The 17,938-nt window shown below is 39.7% G+C and overlaps 1 protein-coding gene across 1 annotated transcript; it reads left to right on the forward strand.

The window, feature by feature from the left end:
- The first annotated feature begins 792 nt into the window (after positions 1 to 792).
- LOC139460986 (uncharacterized) lies at positions 793 to 17,938 on the forward strand. Its single transcript, XM_071242450.1, has 2 exons — positions 793 to 903; positions 14,475 to 17,938. The coding sequence occupies exon 2, from the start codon at positions 14,504 to 14,506 to the stop codon at positions 15,716 to 15,718; it is 1,215 nt and encodes a 404-aa protein (XP_071098551.1). The 5' UTR covers positions 793 to 903; positions 14,475 to 14,503; the 3' UTR covers positions 15,719 to 17,938.

Here is a 17,938-nt window from a genome sequence, read left to right on the forward strand (position 1 = left end):
TGGACTGTAGCGGTTACTATGGCAACATGTGGGATGTACACAGCTAAGAAGCAAATTTGCAATCATTTGTGAAGTCATTACTCTGAAACATGCGGCTAATATATTTGCTGGTGTCCTTTCCTGTAATTTAGACATAATAAATATCACGCTAATGTGTTTAGTTTCTATCTTTGGGTTATGCAAGCAGTAATTGGGTGATCCTTCACCGTGTGTCCGGCTATAGCAAATCTTGTAACACTGTTGACCTTCTCGTGGTTGGCTATATTTCTCCAAGTCATGGAACACAAGATGATAAAACGTCATATGAACGGGCAGTATTGTCAGTGATCCATGTTTCCAATGTCTGTGAAATGTCAAAAAGATAAAAACTATCATTCATCACTCAACATACAAGAAATCAGAACGCCATTTCGTCATATTGCATGCGGCGCTCGATCTGAACGAAGCTAATAAAGCGTAGCTCGCATAAAGAACAGAGCTGTGCTGTGTTAACTCTATGCCTGTCGAGAAATGATCGAACTCTTTTATCGACCGACTTATTTTCGGTGGGATATTTTTACCAAGAGTGTAGCATATCGTTTGAAAGCTGTTTTTTCCCATTGCAAGATGGATACCAACCTTACGGGATATAGTGAAAAGAAAAATATTTCATTCCCATCAGTCGGCAATGGCGTTCTTGGTGGTTTGGACATACAAGAGTTAACAATGTTGTTGTCAATGACTGTCAGACGGCAGTTAAGTCTTCAATCACACTCGTAACCGGCTAAGCAGACGCGGGGAGAGGTGCCTCTCGAAGCTGTCAAATACTACCTTGTGTCATAACCCAAGCATGTATACTGGCCAGTTAAAGGGTACATTTCATCTGGGGAGATAGGTCACGATGGACACGCTACAAATTAGGAGGTATGTATTTTACTCACTTCCTTGACTGGGTGCTGTAGTGTTGATCTTGTATCGGTATATCTTGCTATGGCTTCATGCCTCAGGCATACCTCAAAAGACATAATCGTCTCATCACAAAACGGTGCGTGCCATTAATTTGCAGCACTTTAGTTTTTATGATAACGACAGCTTGACGTGACTTTGGGAAATTTAGGATTGTTTTCGAAACAAAACAAAACTGATAAAAACATAAGCGATGTTGTTGAAGATAAGTATCAGTATGGATTATTATTGAAGCGAAAATCATTCTTTCCTATCAAGGTTTTTTTTTAAAAAAGACTATTAGTCAAGGTTTTAATGTTAAACCCTTAATTGTGTTCATGGTAAGGATAGGAAATATTATGATTGTTTACCAGATATGTTATAACCATGCTAGTTATTATATTGTCGTTTATTTTATATTGATTTAGTTATAAGGGAGAAATGGAAATAAAAAAGTAGTTAAGGGTGTGTTTAGTTGTAAGCAGGTAACAGAGGTAAGGTAAGTCAACGATTTTCTATGGAAGAAATATATTATTGGATGACATTATAAAAAGATCAATATTATCATTCGTTCATTCATTCATTCATCGATAGGATTAATAGTATCCCAATGCATAAATCGTTAGGGTAAATGTTTTCTGAATGTATATATGGTTAGGATCAATATAATCTGAATACATATATGGTTAGGGTCAATATTATCTGAATACATATATGGTTTGGATCAATATTATCTGAATAGATATATCGTTAGGATCAATATTATCTGAATACATATATGGTTAGGATCAATATTATTTGAATACATATATGGTAAGGATCAATATTATCTGAATACATATATGGTTAGGATCAATATTATCTGAATAGATATATCGTTAGGATCAATATTATCTGAATACATATATGGTTAGTATCAATATTATCTGAATACATATATGGTTAGGATGAACATTATCTGAATAGATATATCGTTATTATCAATATTATCTGAATACATATATGGTTAGGATCAATATTATCTGAATGCATGTAAGGTTACGATCAATATATCTGAATGTATATATCGTTAGTATCAATGCATATACCTTATATACATTAAAAGGGGTATATCGAATTTATTACTTTGGTCCTTGTATTTGTATTGAGTACTTTACTCAAACCAACAGTTGATTAACCATTGTCCTTTTGAATGACCCTTAAGCCGGAGGTCATTTTGTCTTTTCGTTTGTCCCTTGGGGAATCGTACCACGGTCTTGTGTGAGTAGCGGACGCTTTAACCACTAGGCAACACGACAAACCTCTCAACCTTTCAGTTTTGTATATAATCTCTAACATGATATATTGTGTAACTCGTTTCATACTGAACAAAAAGGTTTATGATTCATGAGTGAGTGAGTTGGGTTTAACACCACTTTTAACAGTATTCCAGTTATATCGCGGCGTGTCAGCTTAATGTGGGAGAAAAACCCGAAGTGATACAGGTCTCAGACGTTTACCACTTCGGTGAAACCCACGAGCACGGGTATGGTGCTGACAAACCTGGAAACATAATCGGGGCGAACCGGGAATCGAACCTACAATCATGGGTTTCTGGCGTACCCAAGGGACGCAACTCTGCACTGCGAATCGCGGCGCCTCAGACGACTGGGCCACCCGTGTCCCCTTATGATTCATGAATATTTTGAGGGATTTGTAAAACATATCCTCACAATAGCCATGATCTCTAACATCTTTGTTCAGTATATACTACTCAAAAGAAGTTAAGGATCACCTGATTCTTTCATATTACTATAGGTAATCTCTCATGTCATGAGCGACTTATTTTACCATTATGAAAGAATCGGGTGATCCTTAACTTCTTTTAAGTAGTATATATTCCGATTCGGTATACCCTTCTTTTAAGCTTCAATATGATTCTACTCTCGGTACAAGTAAGGTCCAGAGCCTGAGCGGCATTGAACCTCGGTTCGTCGGCTTCAAACTGTGCTCGTTGGTTTCACAGCTTACTGACTCCGAGACGATCAGCCCGTGTTTTATCTCCTTAATTCTAAACGACAGGCAGGGTAACAACAAGTACCATTTGTAACTTCATTTGGTAAAACGCGGCCAGAGGATCGAACAGACGCTCTCTGGGCAGACGCCCTGTCCACTATCACCTACACCGCGGAGGTGGTAATAACATCATTAACGTTAATGGTGAAATTGCTGAGCACAATCTACCATTATATAGTGCCTCCAGATATCCCATTACTATAAGAGACCCGTGAAGATCCGGGGTAGAATAGGTCTTCACCAACCCATGCTTGCCGTGAAAGGTGACTATGCTTGTCGTAAAAGGCGACTAAAGGGATCGGGTGGTCAGGCACGGTGACTTGACTGCGTGTTATCTTGCCCCGACGGTGTGGGGGTTGCTCATGATATCAATCACTGGTTCAGGCAATTTACAGGTGAAAACTTACCGCTGATGGCGACTTTAAACAACAAACAAACAAACAAACAAACAAACAAGCTTAAATGTATGATTGTATCGTAATGGCGCCCAGTACAAGTATTGTGTACCGGTGAAGATTCTGGGGTAGAATAGGTCTTCAGCAATCCATGCTTGCCGTAAAAGGTGACTATGCTTGTCGTAAAAGGCGACTAACGGATGGTCAGGCTCGCTCAGTCGGTTGATGCATGTCATCGATCCCAATTGAGTGGATCGATGCTCATGATATTAATCAGTGGATTGTCTGGTCCAGACTCGATTATTTACAGACCGCCGTCATATAGCTGGAATATTGCTGAGTGCGGCGTAAAACAACCAACCAACCATTACTTTAAGAACACTTATCAGTTATCCAGACACACATTCCACGACACTATTACAGTTATGTTATCACGACCCGCAAATCTTTCGTGGTAATCTGTTGATAGGAGGCAATAGAGTAACAACTGATATGTTAATTCATACTATGATCCACTGCCAGAATATTCCAGCAATGGCTCTGATTTATGCTAAATAGATTTTACGTCGGACAAAAAGGCATAACTGGCGATTTATTGGTTGTTGTATGAATAATATTATACATTGAATACAACACTGCTGGTTCACCACTATACCGAAGTTATTCCCCTGCGATTAAATGGTCGAATACGGCTGTTAATAAATGTTTATATCTCTGGCAAACAGAACGAACCAAATGTTATAGATTCTTGACTGCCAAGGTTTCTCTATCAACGAGAGCCGTGGGGATTCCAGTAAGAACCTCCCCAGCAACCTATGTAAGAGGCAACTAAATAAATCGGGTGGTCAGGCTCGGTGGTTGGTTGCATGTCACCGCACCCGTGGATCGATGCGCGTGATGTCAAACGCTGGTTTGTCTGGTCCAAACTCGATTATTTACAGACCGCCGTCATACAGCTGGAATATTGCTGAGTGCGGCGTTAAACAACAGATAAAAGTAATCTATCAGTTAACCTCTCTCACAGGAATAGGAAATTGCAGAAAATGCTTGCATGCTTGCATACTCCATGAAGACAGGACGTAAAGACCGTCAATGTCTGTAATAACGACGTAGGAAAAGGTTATCTTCGGAAACACACCGTGTATAGAGGATGTTACATCACGAATCCCGTCAGTATCATTGGTAATTAAATATTTTCATGTACATCAGATTCATACCTGCTCACAAACAATACGACCCGTGACTATCTGGGGTAGAAAACGTCTTCAGCAACCCATGCTTACCGTAAAAGGCGAATCTGCTTATCGTAAGAGGCAACTAACGGGATCAGGTGGTCAGGCTCGCTGACTTGGTTGACGCATGTCACCTCACCCCAATTGCGTGGATCGATGCTCATGATGTCAATCACTGGCTTGTGTGGTCCAGACTTGATTATTTAGAGACCGCCGTCACATAGCTGGAATATCGCTGAGTGCGGCGTTAAACAACAAATAAACAAACAAACACAGACCATACCATATTAATTGAAAGGAAGCGTATGAAACAGTAGCTAGCTAGTCCGTAGAGTTTAGCAACTCATGTTAGGCTCTTCCATCGATATACGTTATCAGATAACCATTGCAGCCAGAATATATATGAAAGAGGTGTTGAAGTGCATATTTAAATGCACATGAAATTTAAGGACATGTGTGTTTATCGCTGATTTCCTCTGTATTAAAGCTACATTAAATTGGTATGTACGAAATCAATTCCGATCCAGACCAGCCATGCTCCGTAGTCGAGGTGCGATGACAAATAATGAGATCATACATGATTTCAGTCGACCCTTACAAGCATGTGTTATTTCTTGCATGTCTGGTCTCGAACCCAGGTGTAATTCAATGTATACATAAAACATTCAGGTATAATCCGCATACAGCTGTATCAATAATACCAATACAAGCATAATCCATAATCATAATCTATATACAACGTCAACACCAGTGAACACCAGTCTCGATTATCTGCCAAAACAGATTTCATCGGTGAGGTGAGGTGAAATTAGGTTTAACGTCGCGTCCAAGATTATTGCACTTATAAAGCGACGTGCATGCACGTGCGTGGGTGGCTGCTTGTACTCGTTCGGACAGATGCCGATTTAAAGTGCTAGCTCACTGAGATACTATGCTACAGTTTAACTTGAATACCCCACTCAGACACAGTATACTGACTCTGAGCCGACCAGTCCTTGTTTTAGCCCATTAATTCAGAGCGCCAGACAGGGTAACAACAAGTACAATCTTTTAACGTCTTTTGGTATTGGACCTTCTGCTCTCCGGGTGGACGCTCTACCACTAGACCACGGAAGCGGTCAGATTTCATCGGGAGAAAAAGGCAAGATAGCGTGTGACACTATATGACTGGATCAGTGAAAATCAGCGATGACATGAGATGGTCGCGAAAAGAAGGAAATAAGAAATCTCTGCTAAAGGCAGAGTCGATTGTGCGATTCCAACTATAGTATGATTCTGTGTTTATAAATCACTATCAATTTGTAAAAATATGTATTCGTGCATGAACACGTATACTTATAAATATGTATCTGTGTGTGTATAAGAATAACAGATGGTTTCCTGTATATTGCTATAACTACTTTATCTTATATATAATATGATCCACAATGATATAAATAAGTCTTTTGTACCCTTCGTGCGCCGTCATACAGGTATTGATAGTAATTCAAATCTTATCTATGAAATATTGTTTGCACGATTAATCACAGATGTTCTCCGGTGACGTTTATATGTTATTATCAGTATTGTAGCAAGGTTCGCTACTCGTTTGGAAATTAAATATATTCCTTTGTGTTGGGTACAATACGGGGTCGGCGGCACGAGGCGATGATGCGTCTTGAATATATCTGTTCCTATCAAACATCTGGCAGGGAAAATATTGTAATTCATAGGCAGCTTGTAACGCGGGACAAGAACGCGACTCGTGTCACGCACCAATATCAGGACTATAACGTCCACGTTTCGAAGACTGAGCATGAAGTACATGTTCAAAAAACATTATTTCAGCATGTTCATGTTTTTGGTCTATAGTCGGTTGCAGATTGTTCTCAAATGCAGGCGGTCGGGTAGCCTAGTGGTTAAAGCGTTCGCTCGTCACGCCGAAGACCCGGGTTCGATTCCCGACATGGGTACAATGTGTGAAGCCCCTGGTGACCCCCGCCGTGATATTGCTGGAATATTGCTAAAAGCGGTGTAAAACCATACTCACTCACTCAAATGCAATTTTTGATATGAGTAAGTGATTATGATTTTACGCCGCATCTAACAATATTCCAGCATTATAACCAGACGCCAAAAATTGGCTGAAACGTGTACCAATGTGGGGAATTAAACTCAGGTACTCTACCTGACGAGAGACGCTTTGACCACTGGGATACCGACCGCACTAATTATTGATATCATAGATGGCAGTGAAAATGATTCTGTAAATACACTGGAACATTATTGTACTCTTTGGTATCTGTATTTAATTGTCACATCAGTTTAATATTTCGCTGTGTAGAGTTGCATCCCTTAGGCGTGCTAGGAGCCTTTGATCTTTGGTTCGATTTCCGGTTCGTGCTGGTTGAGTTTCTAGGTTTGTCAGCACCATCAGTGAGTGAGTTTGGTTTTACGCCGCTTTTAGCAATATTCCAGCCATATCACGGCGGGGGACACCAGACATGGGCTTCACACATTGTACCCATGTCTGGAATCGAACCCGGGTCTTCGGCGTGACGAGCGAGCGCTTTAACCACTAGGCTACCCGACAGCCCCGTCAGCACCATACGTGTGCGTCGGTTTCAGCAAAGTGGTACTTAACGTCTAAGACCTGCATCTATTTCGTCTCTCTTCCCACATCCAACTGACACGTCGTGATACTGTTCACAAGTATACTGTTCAATCCGGGGTTAAACCCAAGTCACTACCTGCTTGTAAATATCGAGTTTTACTCGATAACAAACCGTACTGAAACGTGTTTAATGAATACAGCGAATATCTCGTGTTATAAATCACCAACTTCTTATTGTATATGAAAACGTTTTAACACATTTACAGTTTGGGGGATGATAATTATACATCACACATGTTTATGCGATGAACATATGTTTTGATGCATGCACATTAGCGTGTTAAAAACTGTTAATGTGCATGGGTTTCGTTATCAAAGAACGTATGTATAAACTTGAATTGTCTCAAGAATAATTCTAAATAATGTATAGTTATTACTATTAATGATATAAGGACAAAAATACATTATTGCCTTTTAGGATCTTTTATCTGTTGCCTCCGGAAATGAATAATCAATTATCAAAACACGGACACATTGTTTTGCAAAATAAATTGTTATTTTACTATCTCCTCCAGCCGTGATCGCCTGAGCAACGGGACAATCTGGACTTTGTATCAGGGTTTCTCTCATGTACGCCAATTATTACACACCTTCAATCCCGACTTAGCATTAAGGAGGACAGAGAAGGAAAAGGCCCGACGTTAATAACGCTATGTATTTGACGACTATTATTCAATCAATCAATGCCGATATCGATTATTGATACGAACAATAACATGGGAAAGGCCGATTGTGACGTAGAACCATTTAGCCATTCTGTCTGTATATCAAGTTCTCTTTGACAAACGACCGCCTCCGTTTCCTTGTGGATAGCACCTCTGAAGGCTCTGACCAGGTGCTTAAGGTCGATGGTTCGATCCCCGGCCTCGTCAAACCAAAAAAAGGTCTAAAGGTGCTCTTGTTACCCCACATGGCGCTCGGCAATAAAGGGATAAAGCGAGGACTGGTCGGCTCGGAGTCAGTAGTCATATTAAGCTGCGGAATGGTATCTCAATTGGCTAGCACTATAAAGCCGACGTTAGTCCGGACTAGCACAAGCAGCCACACACACACAAGTACATGCTCGTAATATATATACGATAGATAAATGCAATAATCTTGAAGGCGACGTTAAAAAACATTTCACCTCACCACATCAGCTCTGACTAACGTCCCCTTTTCTTTCAAAATTGTATTTTCAATCTGACTAGTACAGCTGGGGTACCGTGAAGATCCGGGGTAGAATTAGTCTTCAGCAACCCATGCTTACCATAAAAAGCGACTATGCTTGTCGTGAGAGGCGACTAACGGGATTGGGTGGTCAGGCTCGCTGACCTTGTTGATGCATGTCATCGTGTCCCAGTTGTTTGGATCGATGCTCATGATGTCAGTCACTGGATTGTCAGGTCCAGACTCGATTATTTACCGACCGACGTTATATAGCTGGACTATTGCTGAGTGCGGCGTTAAACAACAAACAAACAAACCACAACAAAGCACAGCTGAGGTAAATGTAGGGATGGCCAGGAGTGATGTTGTCAAACCATGTCTCATTCATTCTGAGATTTCATTGATACAGCATTCCCACTATTGTTTGACTGTATGACTTAAGACAACCTCCAGACGTGTCTCCATCTCGTAGTACGGTTACTTCACAAACACACAGAGATTTTTGTATTCGCATCTTGACTAAAGAAAATGAATAGTCTCTCACGAATAGAGTGTCTTTTAGTGTCTTTCGCATAGCCCGACTGGTATTTGAATGCCAAAAGAGAATAATCGTCGACTTATAACAACTTTTGTTTACGAGTCGTGTCTTCACGTTCTTTGTCTGCACAATACACAGGAATCAAATTCATCAGATCTATGTATAAAGTCGTACTCTTAACTTCTAGATCTTCAAATGTTCAAAGGGACATATTTGTTAGAATAATAGTCCATTTAAATGATGCCATAACCTGTGATTTTATTTCTGATCATGAAAAAGTTTTGTTCTCTTTTATAAATTATATTCTCATGCTATTGCGTGTGTACACCTATAAGTACAGAACAAGTCTAGACGGTTTGTTTCCTGGACAATAGCACACGACAGATGTACACCCATCAACATTACGGCTGACATGTGTAAAGAATCGCGGATGCATTTATACAGGAGTAGGTAGGATCACTCCCCCGTTTCGACTAACTGGAATCGTAGGAGATATGATACTAGCCTTTGTTTCTTTCCTACACTTGCAAGTGTTTTACTTCTGACACGGTAAAATGAAGAAATATGTCTGAAATGATTGAAAACAATGCTGGTTCTTTAAAAACCAACTAAAAGTGAGCAACTTCTTGACCAAACATGAATGTTTACAATATTTTTGTAACAGGTTTATGTACATCTGTTGATCAAAGACTAGCTCATGTTTAATTGTTGGAAGAAAAGGTTCATTAAACCTTTAAAAAATGCCTTTTTGACACACCTTTTATGCTTACCTAGGTATTTATTGTTGTCATATATACAATTGTTCAAAGGAACAAAGTTTAGTTCCCATTCATCGGATAACTTCCCTGGCACTTTCTACAGGTTTTGTCGTATACTCAAATTATGTAGATCTTGTGGCAGGGTACCTACCCTATACAACCTTGTCCCCTTGGCTTTCGTTTTGTTTCAACGGAAGATTGTGAATGGATTGGGATTTACGCCACCATTAGCAATGGGCTTAACACTTTGTACCCATGTGTTGAATCAAACCAGGGCCTTCGGCGCAACAATGAACGCCTCAACCACCAGGCTACCCCTTCCCTCCTAACGAAAGAGAGACCTTCGTCTCTTCCCCTGTTGTTTGATCAGTGGGAACATAAACAAACAAGGTTTCTTATCCTTAGCATTAGGAACGTGATTACAAAACTATTTTTTTAAATTTCGCATAACCAGCTAAAGTGTGAATGTATATTCATACTCAGCGTCCTTATTGACGGTTATACAGGTATACAGGGTGACAAACATGAACATATGCGTCAGAAGGTCTGAGTATGTTGACAATGTGATTAACAGTTGAAGAACGTGTTGTATGCTTATGTCACGCTGATTGAATGTGTTTTTTTAAATAAAAATTGACGACTATTTAAAACATGGAAAGAAAGTGGTAGAAAAAACCCTGCCCAAAACACACGCCTGAACGCAATCAGTGCCTTAGATGCAACTGAATTCTTGCAAGTTGAAAATGCGACGTTTTATATCTTATAATCCAACCCCTCAATAATGACGCCCAGTGTACGTGTTTCCTAGCCTCTAACAGTAAACGTGTTCTCATTTCACATGAGCTGTATGTTTGAAAGATGATGATCATATTGAACACGTAGTGTACTGTTTTGAGTTAATACCTGTTGCGATAGAAAAGCTATTTCATAGACATCAATAATCCCGTTTAATCCTGACATCGCACAAGCGTGTGGTTGAAGTTCTATTGTTTGACTTTAAGTTATAGCAAGCGCATTACGTCAACGTCAGTAACTCTTGTGTTATGTGGCGATTTGCGGATGGCTGGTCGCGCATGTAATATAGATCTGGACGTACACCACGTGCAGCTAATCCAGCTAATGTATGCTGGGATTAATGTCCTCCTGCTCTGTGAGTTACGTTGTACACACATAATCCTGAACAGGCGCGAGTGCTTATGTTTCAAGAACACTGTTCATATGAAATTGTTCTTGTGCGAGAGAAATACAATGACGGAAGAGAATGTGTCGTTGTGACTGCAAGGTACGTCGCAAATAGACCTCTTGTGGTTTTTGTAGCATATGAATGTCATAATGATATTTTCTTATATCCATGGTTTTAGGGAAATGTTGAAGCGGTGTTACACCGTTCCTGACTAAAAAAATCGGAAATGCTGGTTAGCTGTTGTGAAATAGCATAATTACTAAAACATAGTTTCTTTGATAGGCATTTAGAAGTTGAAGTTCTAAGTAAGGATAAGAATTTATGGATGAACAACTTCTTTATTACAATTAAGAGCGACGTTTTGGTGAAGGTTCTAACACCGCTATCAAACAAGTGATCACGGTGTTAGAACCTACACCGAAACGTCGCTCTTAATTTGTAACGCTTATAGAAATAGTGTGAGTAATAATTATTTTGGATTTGGTGTAATATTGTACTTACAAAACAAAACTGAAACTAACAGTTTATGTGGCAAAAACACCCATTTGCAAACAACATTATGTCTCTACAAGGAACTTGGCATTGCTGGGATATCTTCTGACCCAACATACAAAGCCAGTCATTTGTCTTAAAAGGACACGTGACAATCATGAAGTATTACAACCTTCTCGTGGAATTACTAAGAATAAATCCATTCCACCTTTATATTCTATTCCTTAGCTTCAAAGAAATCCATTTGGAGATATGTATATTGCAGGGCCCAGCAAATGTTTCACTAAAATCCTTGTCATTACTTCTGACATAAATAAAGCAAGGCTTAATTCAACTCTATCAGAAAATACACGAGACAAGTGGATTTAATTACATGGGGATCTTGAAAAATTAAAAAGTTTTACTTGAAGTATAGAATTTTTCTCAGACCAGAACCAAATGTTCAAGTATAAAAAAAATTCCACCCTTTACACAACTATCTCTCGTGATGAACTGTAAGAGAATTTACATTCTCTGAACAGCATAGGTTTTGTTTTCAAGAAAGAAGTAAAGGAAATTTAATGCTCCCACAATATTTAATGGACGTTGCCAAATTGTTGAAACAGAAATTAACGCTACTCAGAAATACTCAGAGGCCCATATATGTGAGTTGCTGGTTTCCTGATTGACAATATCTCTGTCCATTTTGGGCATAGAACATTTAGAAGGCATCCCTATGGGTATAGATTGGGCTCCTCTCAAAGCTGATTTGTTTCTTTTTGCATACGAAAGTGAATTTGTGAGTTTAATTAAAGGAAGGACACACTATCAATAACTTTAAAGTCAGTTTCAGATACATAGATGAGCAAATGTGTCAAATGAGTATCTTCGCCTCACCTATCCACCAGAGTTAGAAATCGACAAAACAACTGAGAAACACTATTCGGTACCCTATCCGAAACTATGTATCGAAATTCAGAGTGAGAGCAACCAGGCTGTATGGAAAGATGGATGATTTCGATTTTCCCATCCCGAATTTCTCCTTCATGTCGAGCAACATAGCATCTCCATTACCCATGTTGCCTATAGCTAAGCTATTATTCAATCAAGGCTTCGCCATCAAAGGACTGATTAAGTCATTCAAGAACGTTTATGGTGGACATTCCGAAGACAAAATATAACACGATACCTAGGAAAATATTTTTTCCTATGATAGGAGTATCTACTCATAAGTTGAAAATGGAAATTAGTAGGTGTACAAATATCGATAGAGATTCTAGATATTGTGACTTTTGTAAGCTATTTAACATTGCGGTTATTGAAGATGAAAATCATTTTTTATTAATATGTCCAAAATTAAAGAATTACAGAATTCAATATATTGCTAAATATTACAACAAAACTCCATGTTATTTTAAATTGCACCAGTTACTTAGCTGTAACAGTAGAACAGTGATAATGTACATCGCAAAATATAAAAAATCATGTTTGTCATAAGAAGTATTATTGATCTTCCTCCGCCATTTATATAGGTATTTTGGGTTTTTTGTTTTTGTAGTTTATAAATGTAAGAGTAGGGGCTAGTAGCCTAAGCCTTTATAAATAAACTTCTGTTCTGTTTTTGCTCTCCCATGCTATAACATGTATAGGTAAGTTACTCACCTCCTTACTCACTGAGACTAATGGATCGGATGGTCAGACTTGGTGACCTGGTTGACAGCGTGGTGTCGTACCCCAACGACATGGATCATTGCTCTCTGGATGGCCTGATTCAGACTCGATTGTTTACAGGCCGCCGTCATATTGCAATGGTATTGCGGGGTGCGGCGGTAGGCAATAAACATGTTATGAACAGCATGTGTTTGGCGGGTGCTACCGGTATAACAGATCATGCGTACCCTTGTTTGCGAACCCCTGGTGTCATCACTGATTTTCTGTGATCCGTATACTTTTCATCACTAATTTCCCTTTTACGTCAAGTGGAACACGTTTCGGTAGATAATCGAGACTGGTTATTCTCTGGCGTTGGCTTTCTAAATTCATATGTCTCAAGCCTAGTAAAGTAGAAGTTAAGCTTTTGGAAACAAAGTCCTAAACAATCCTTTATTAGCATACGCCTTGTGTCAAGATTTTATTTTGAATATACATCATCATTGTGTTTTGAGCAGCTAGTTCGATGCCAGGCGTTTTATAATACGAAATTCGTGGAGATGAAAACAAATGATTTATGTGTTAATATCTAAACAGTAAGATGAATATAAAGATGACATACGCATACGGGGGTTTCACCGTGTGTACAAGATTACCTGGGACCGCCTCCTGCTTGTTTCCTACTTGATACCTTACAAACCTTAAAAAAACATTATTATTTTATTTTGCTGAAAGCCCAGGCAAGTCCAGATCAAACTAAACCATCAACATTTCCATAATTGTAGGAAATCTCTGTTAAAAGCAGAGTTCATTGTACGCTTCCGACTATGTACTATGTGTCCATGAAACAATATCAAATAGAGGTGATACCAGGGGTTCGCTAAAATTTGAGCCTATCCTGCTCCACCGGTGGCATCCGTCACAAACACACGCACATGCTAGTCAATCGTTCAACTAAAAATACATGGGAACATATGGTACAAATCAAATTACGGAATTGCATCAGGCATCATTTTGGCCAATGATGGTCAAATTATGAAATAGCCTCGACGCGTCTATAATACAACGTTTTGAAAGTTTGACGTAATCCTTGAATATTGTTACCCTGATCAAACAACTTTTGAGAAAGAATCATATGACGCTCTTCGAAAGAGCATGCTCGACTGTACCTCAAAGATTGTGAAATTTATACACCAGAGGCTTGAGCCGTTGGAATATTGCTCGACGTATAGGGAAATTTGAAGATTGGAAGGTTGAGATCATTCCTCTTGGCATAAAACGCTAGCGGAAAGTGTTTGTTCATTCTGATTTTGTATGCATACATGTAGATCTAAATAAGAATTAGGAAAGCACTGCATTGTCATGTTTTCTGTGGTCGTTATATAAGATATTCTACCATAAGCCAATTGATTTGACATGACATGTGATGTAACCGAATTATTCTCATTATGCTGTTTATTTTTCAGTGGTGGCGACCTAATAACAGGTCGTCACAATGGCACCCTCCGATGACGTCATAAGGTCACGAGACACGTATCTCCAGATGACGTCACCAGAGATCTACAGCAGACGGTTTTCAGAATTTGTACGCCATTTTCATGGTGATGACTTTACCGACGCGTCTCAATTGAGAAGAAGATTTAGATACACGACAAGCTTCAAGGGCGAGCTGTCTAAGTTAAATAAACGCAGGGAGACCCGCCCGGGGGCGGAGCCGACCAAACGATACCGGAAGAGAATGGTACGTACCGGAAGTGAACCGTCGATCTTTCCACCAATCAGCATCACGCGTAGTGATATTGGGTATACTTCTCCCCCTGTGTTGACGATTCGGAGTGACATGTCAACTCCCCAAGCAACAAAAGACGACGCACCATCGCCGATACCAAAACGGGAAACTCAGAAATCTCGAAATACAAACACCTTGTCCGTAGACGTCAGTAAGTCTCAAGAGATGGTCAGATTGTCTCCAATTGCTTTCTCCGATCGGAAAAGCAAAACTGACGGCAAACAGGAAAAACATGTGAGTCTCACTCCTCGGGGAAGTATACCTAAAATAAACGCGAAAACAAATCTCATAGAATCTCAAAGGCACGAGAGGTCTAATAGTCTCACCGAATCACAAAATAGAAACGAAAAGTCAACCACCGACTCGCCGCATCGACACCGCGGAAGGGGAAAGCATTCCAAATCTAAAGCTACAGAAGAACCATTTTCTGTCCGGCGGAAGATAGAGCAGTACCGGAGGTGGCACGAAGAACAGTACCTGCAGAAATTAAAACGTTTAAAGCAAGACACGGACAGTGAAAACGATACTCCAAAAACAGACGTTAATGGGAATAAAGAAATTGGAAAGAAGCCTGAAATTGATTTGGCTAAAATCCTGGAGGAAAAGTCTCTCGCTGTAACTGTTAAACCAGTCCGGAATAAACAATCCGGAGATGAAAATAACAATAACAGTGACGCCATAGAAACCACAGTAATACCAGACATTACGCCGCACAAACGTTCACGTAGACAAAAGTCGGGCTGCACGTGGAAAACGTGGCGTGACGTTAACGAATCCGACGCCTACTCAGACGTTAAAAAGTATATTGAAGACAACGAACTGATGAATTCAGAGAAAGAAAGTTGGATAAAGGCGTGGATTTGTGAAGTCGAGAGGGCTCTGTGCACGACAGACTCTCACAGTGAAACTGATTCTGTTTGATGAGGGCATTGCGGGCCACGTTGTGTCCGAGACTAGACGTTATTGACATGGTTCCCAGTTCCCAAATTACACTTCAGTGAAACCCCGTTAACCGAAGCGTTGCTTGTGAAATCGTCCGGATTAAGGGGGTCACGGATATGGAGTTATATCCAAGTTCCTATTTGTACGTTCCGCTGGCCGAAACCGTCCGGAATATGGGTTTCCGGAATAACGAGGTTTCACTGATTTGGGTGACACGAATTGTGTGCCGTTTTCTAGCATGGAGACACACATGTATTATGATCTCGTCCTGCAGAGGAGGTGACTAGAGGTGTTGAAAGTGATATTTTACGAGTATATATAAACTATATTATTTATGTTTAGTAAATCCGTGATGAATAGGGCGCATCCAATTCAAACGTATATGTTACTTAGACCACCCGGTTAAAAGTTTTAGGATAATCCTTCTTTGTCCCGGGTATGATGAAGGGATAACATAGGGCGAATAGTTACGATAGTCCGGTATTATTATTATGATAATGCTGCTTGATTAGCTCCTCAAACATGTCATTACAGTATCATACAGTATTAGACACGTTAAGCGCCATGCAGTAAATGTCTTGAAATGGGATTTTCCCCTCAGGTTAACACAAACACATTGTTTGCCTTGCTGATGTCTGAAAAAAAGCAGTGACTTACAAAAAGCACAAATCTTCCACACGCCAATCCCCGAATGAGAATTGTCGATCCAATAGAAGCTGTACCAAGTTAAAACGTAGAGGAACAAGTGCTGAAGGCGCGTAATACTTCGATGAAGTTAATATCCTACTTCTAGCCTAGGGTATAACGAGGTATGAACTAAAATACAGATTACTCAGGACTTAAACGAGAACAACACCATTAAAATCAGACCTTCTGCTCCGATGCCTCTCTGCGTGAAGATTTGAGGACACTTCCGCAGCAGGTTGCGTCTGTTAAACTTTCTGCTCGGCCAAACAGCGTCGAGGATTCTAAATTTACGGTACGACTCAACGAAGCAATCCGAAAAGCATAACTGATTTCCGTATCTCGAAAACGATGATAATCGAGGAGTTCCGAATGCAAAAGACATGTTGCGTTAATTGTTGTTGATAATTTATACATCATGTCGTTTCTAAGCGCGATTATATCTACACCAACAAGGGTGTACTATGGAGGGTGTTTTTATTGTTTTGTTCTGTGGCCGTTTTCTTCCAAATTTCGAAATTTCGGGACGACACGGTAACGAAATGAAGTCGAACTGTTTCAGAAAGCTGTCATTTGATTGGCTCAAGAACCGATGCAACCTTTATTTTGATTGAACGGTTGGTCACCTGACTCGACCTTGCAGGGAAGTGTCCTGTCGGAGCATAAAATCTGATTTTAATAAGATTGCAAGCGAAAATGGATTATGGAGCTTTTCTGTTCTATTGTACCATTTGTATAGAAACAATAAAACATCGACTCCAACGTATCAACCCGATTTCATTCTGAAGACGTGATGAATGTCATCCACGAAAATATGATACGTAGTTGAGAGCTCACAAACCCTTCCATAAACCATCGAAACATGTCTATAGAGCAGTTGAGATAAGGTACAGTATGGTATCGGACTCGTTAGTGACAGTCTCTTATAAACCGATAAAGTTATCTCTGTATATAAAACCAGCTTCAAGAGACACAGCAGACACATCAATGCACTTCTTGAAAGCCGAGGCCAAGTGTAAAAGAGAGATCCGCTTACACAAAGTATGTTTTATTTCATAATAATTATAACAAATAAGACCTTTTTATTCGTGACATGCGTACTTGGTGAGAGTAGTTTTCGATCCTCTGGGTTAAATACGCTTGTTACTCCGACTGTTTCGAGACAGACTGAGTCGGGGGACAAGTGAACATCTGAGGAAAATACAATCGTTTAAAGGCGTTGTAATTAATTTTTTGGGCATTTCATTCGAAAAAAATGGTAAACAAACTGCACTGTTGGCTTGTGAAACATGTAATTAATGGCCTAGATTATTTCTTTGGGTATCAAGTGTGGTCTTCCAATGATAATCATCATTTGGACTTTATTTTTACAGTTGTTTAGTTTTTTTAACGATTCTGTTTTATCAGGAATTGTTACGGAACTCGGTCTTTGGTGCAGGGGACGAGGGGTTAATATTATTAAAATTCTAGCCTTACAGAATGCAGACATGAATTCCGATCCACCGATAGGACATT

Source organism: Haliotis cracherodii, unplaced genomic scaffold (assembly GCF_022045235.1).
Source record: "Haliotis cracherodii isolate W230 unplaced genomic scaffold, xgHalCrac1.p SCAF_1, whole genome shotgun sequence".
Lineage (NCBI taxonomy): Eukaryota > Metazoa > Mollusca > Gastropoda > Lepetellida > Haliotidae > Haliotis > Haliotis cracherodii.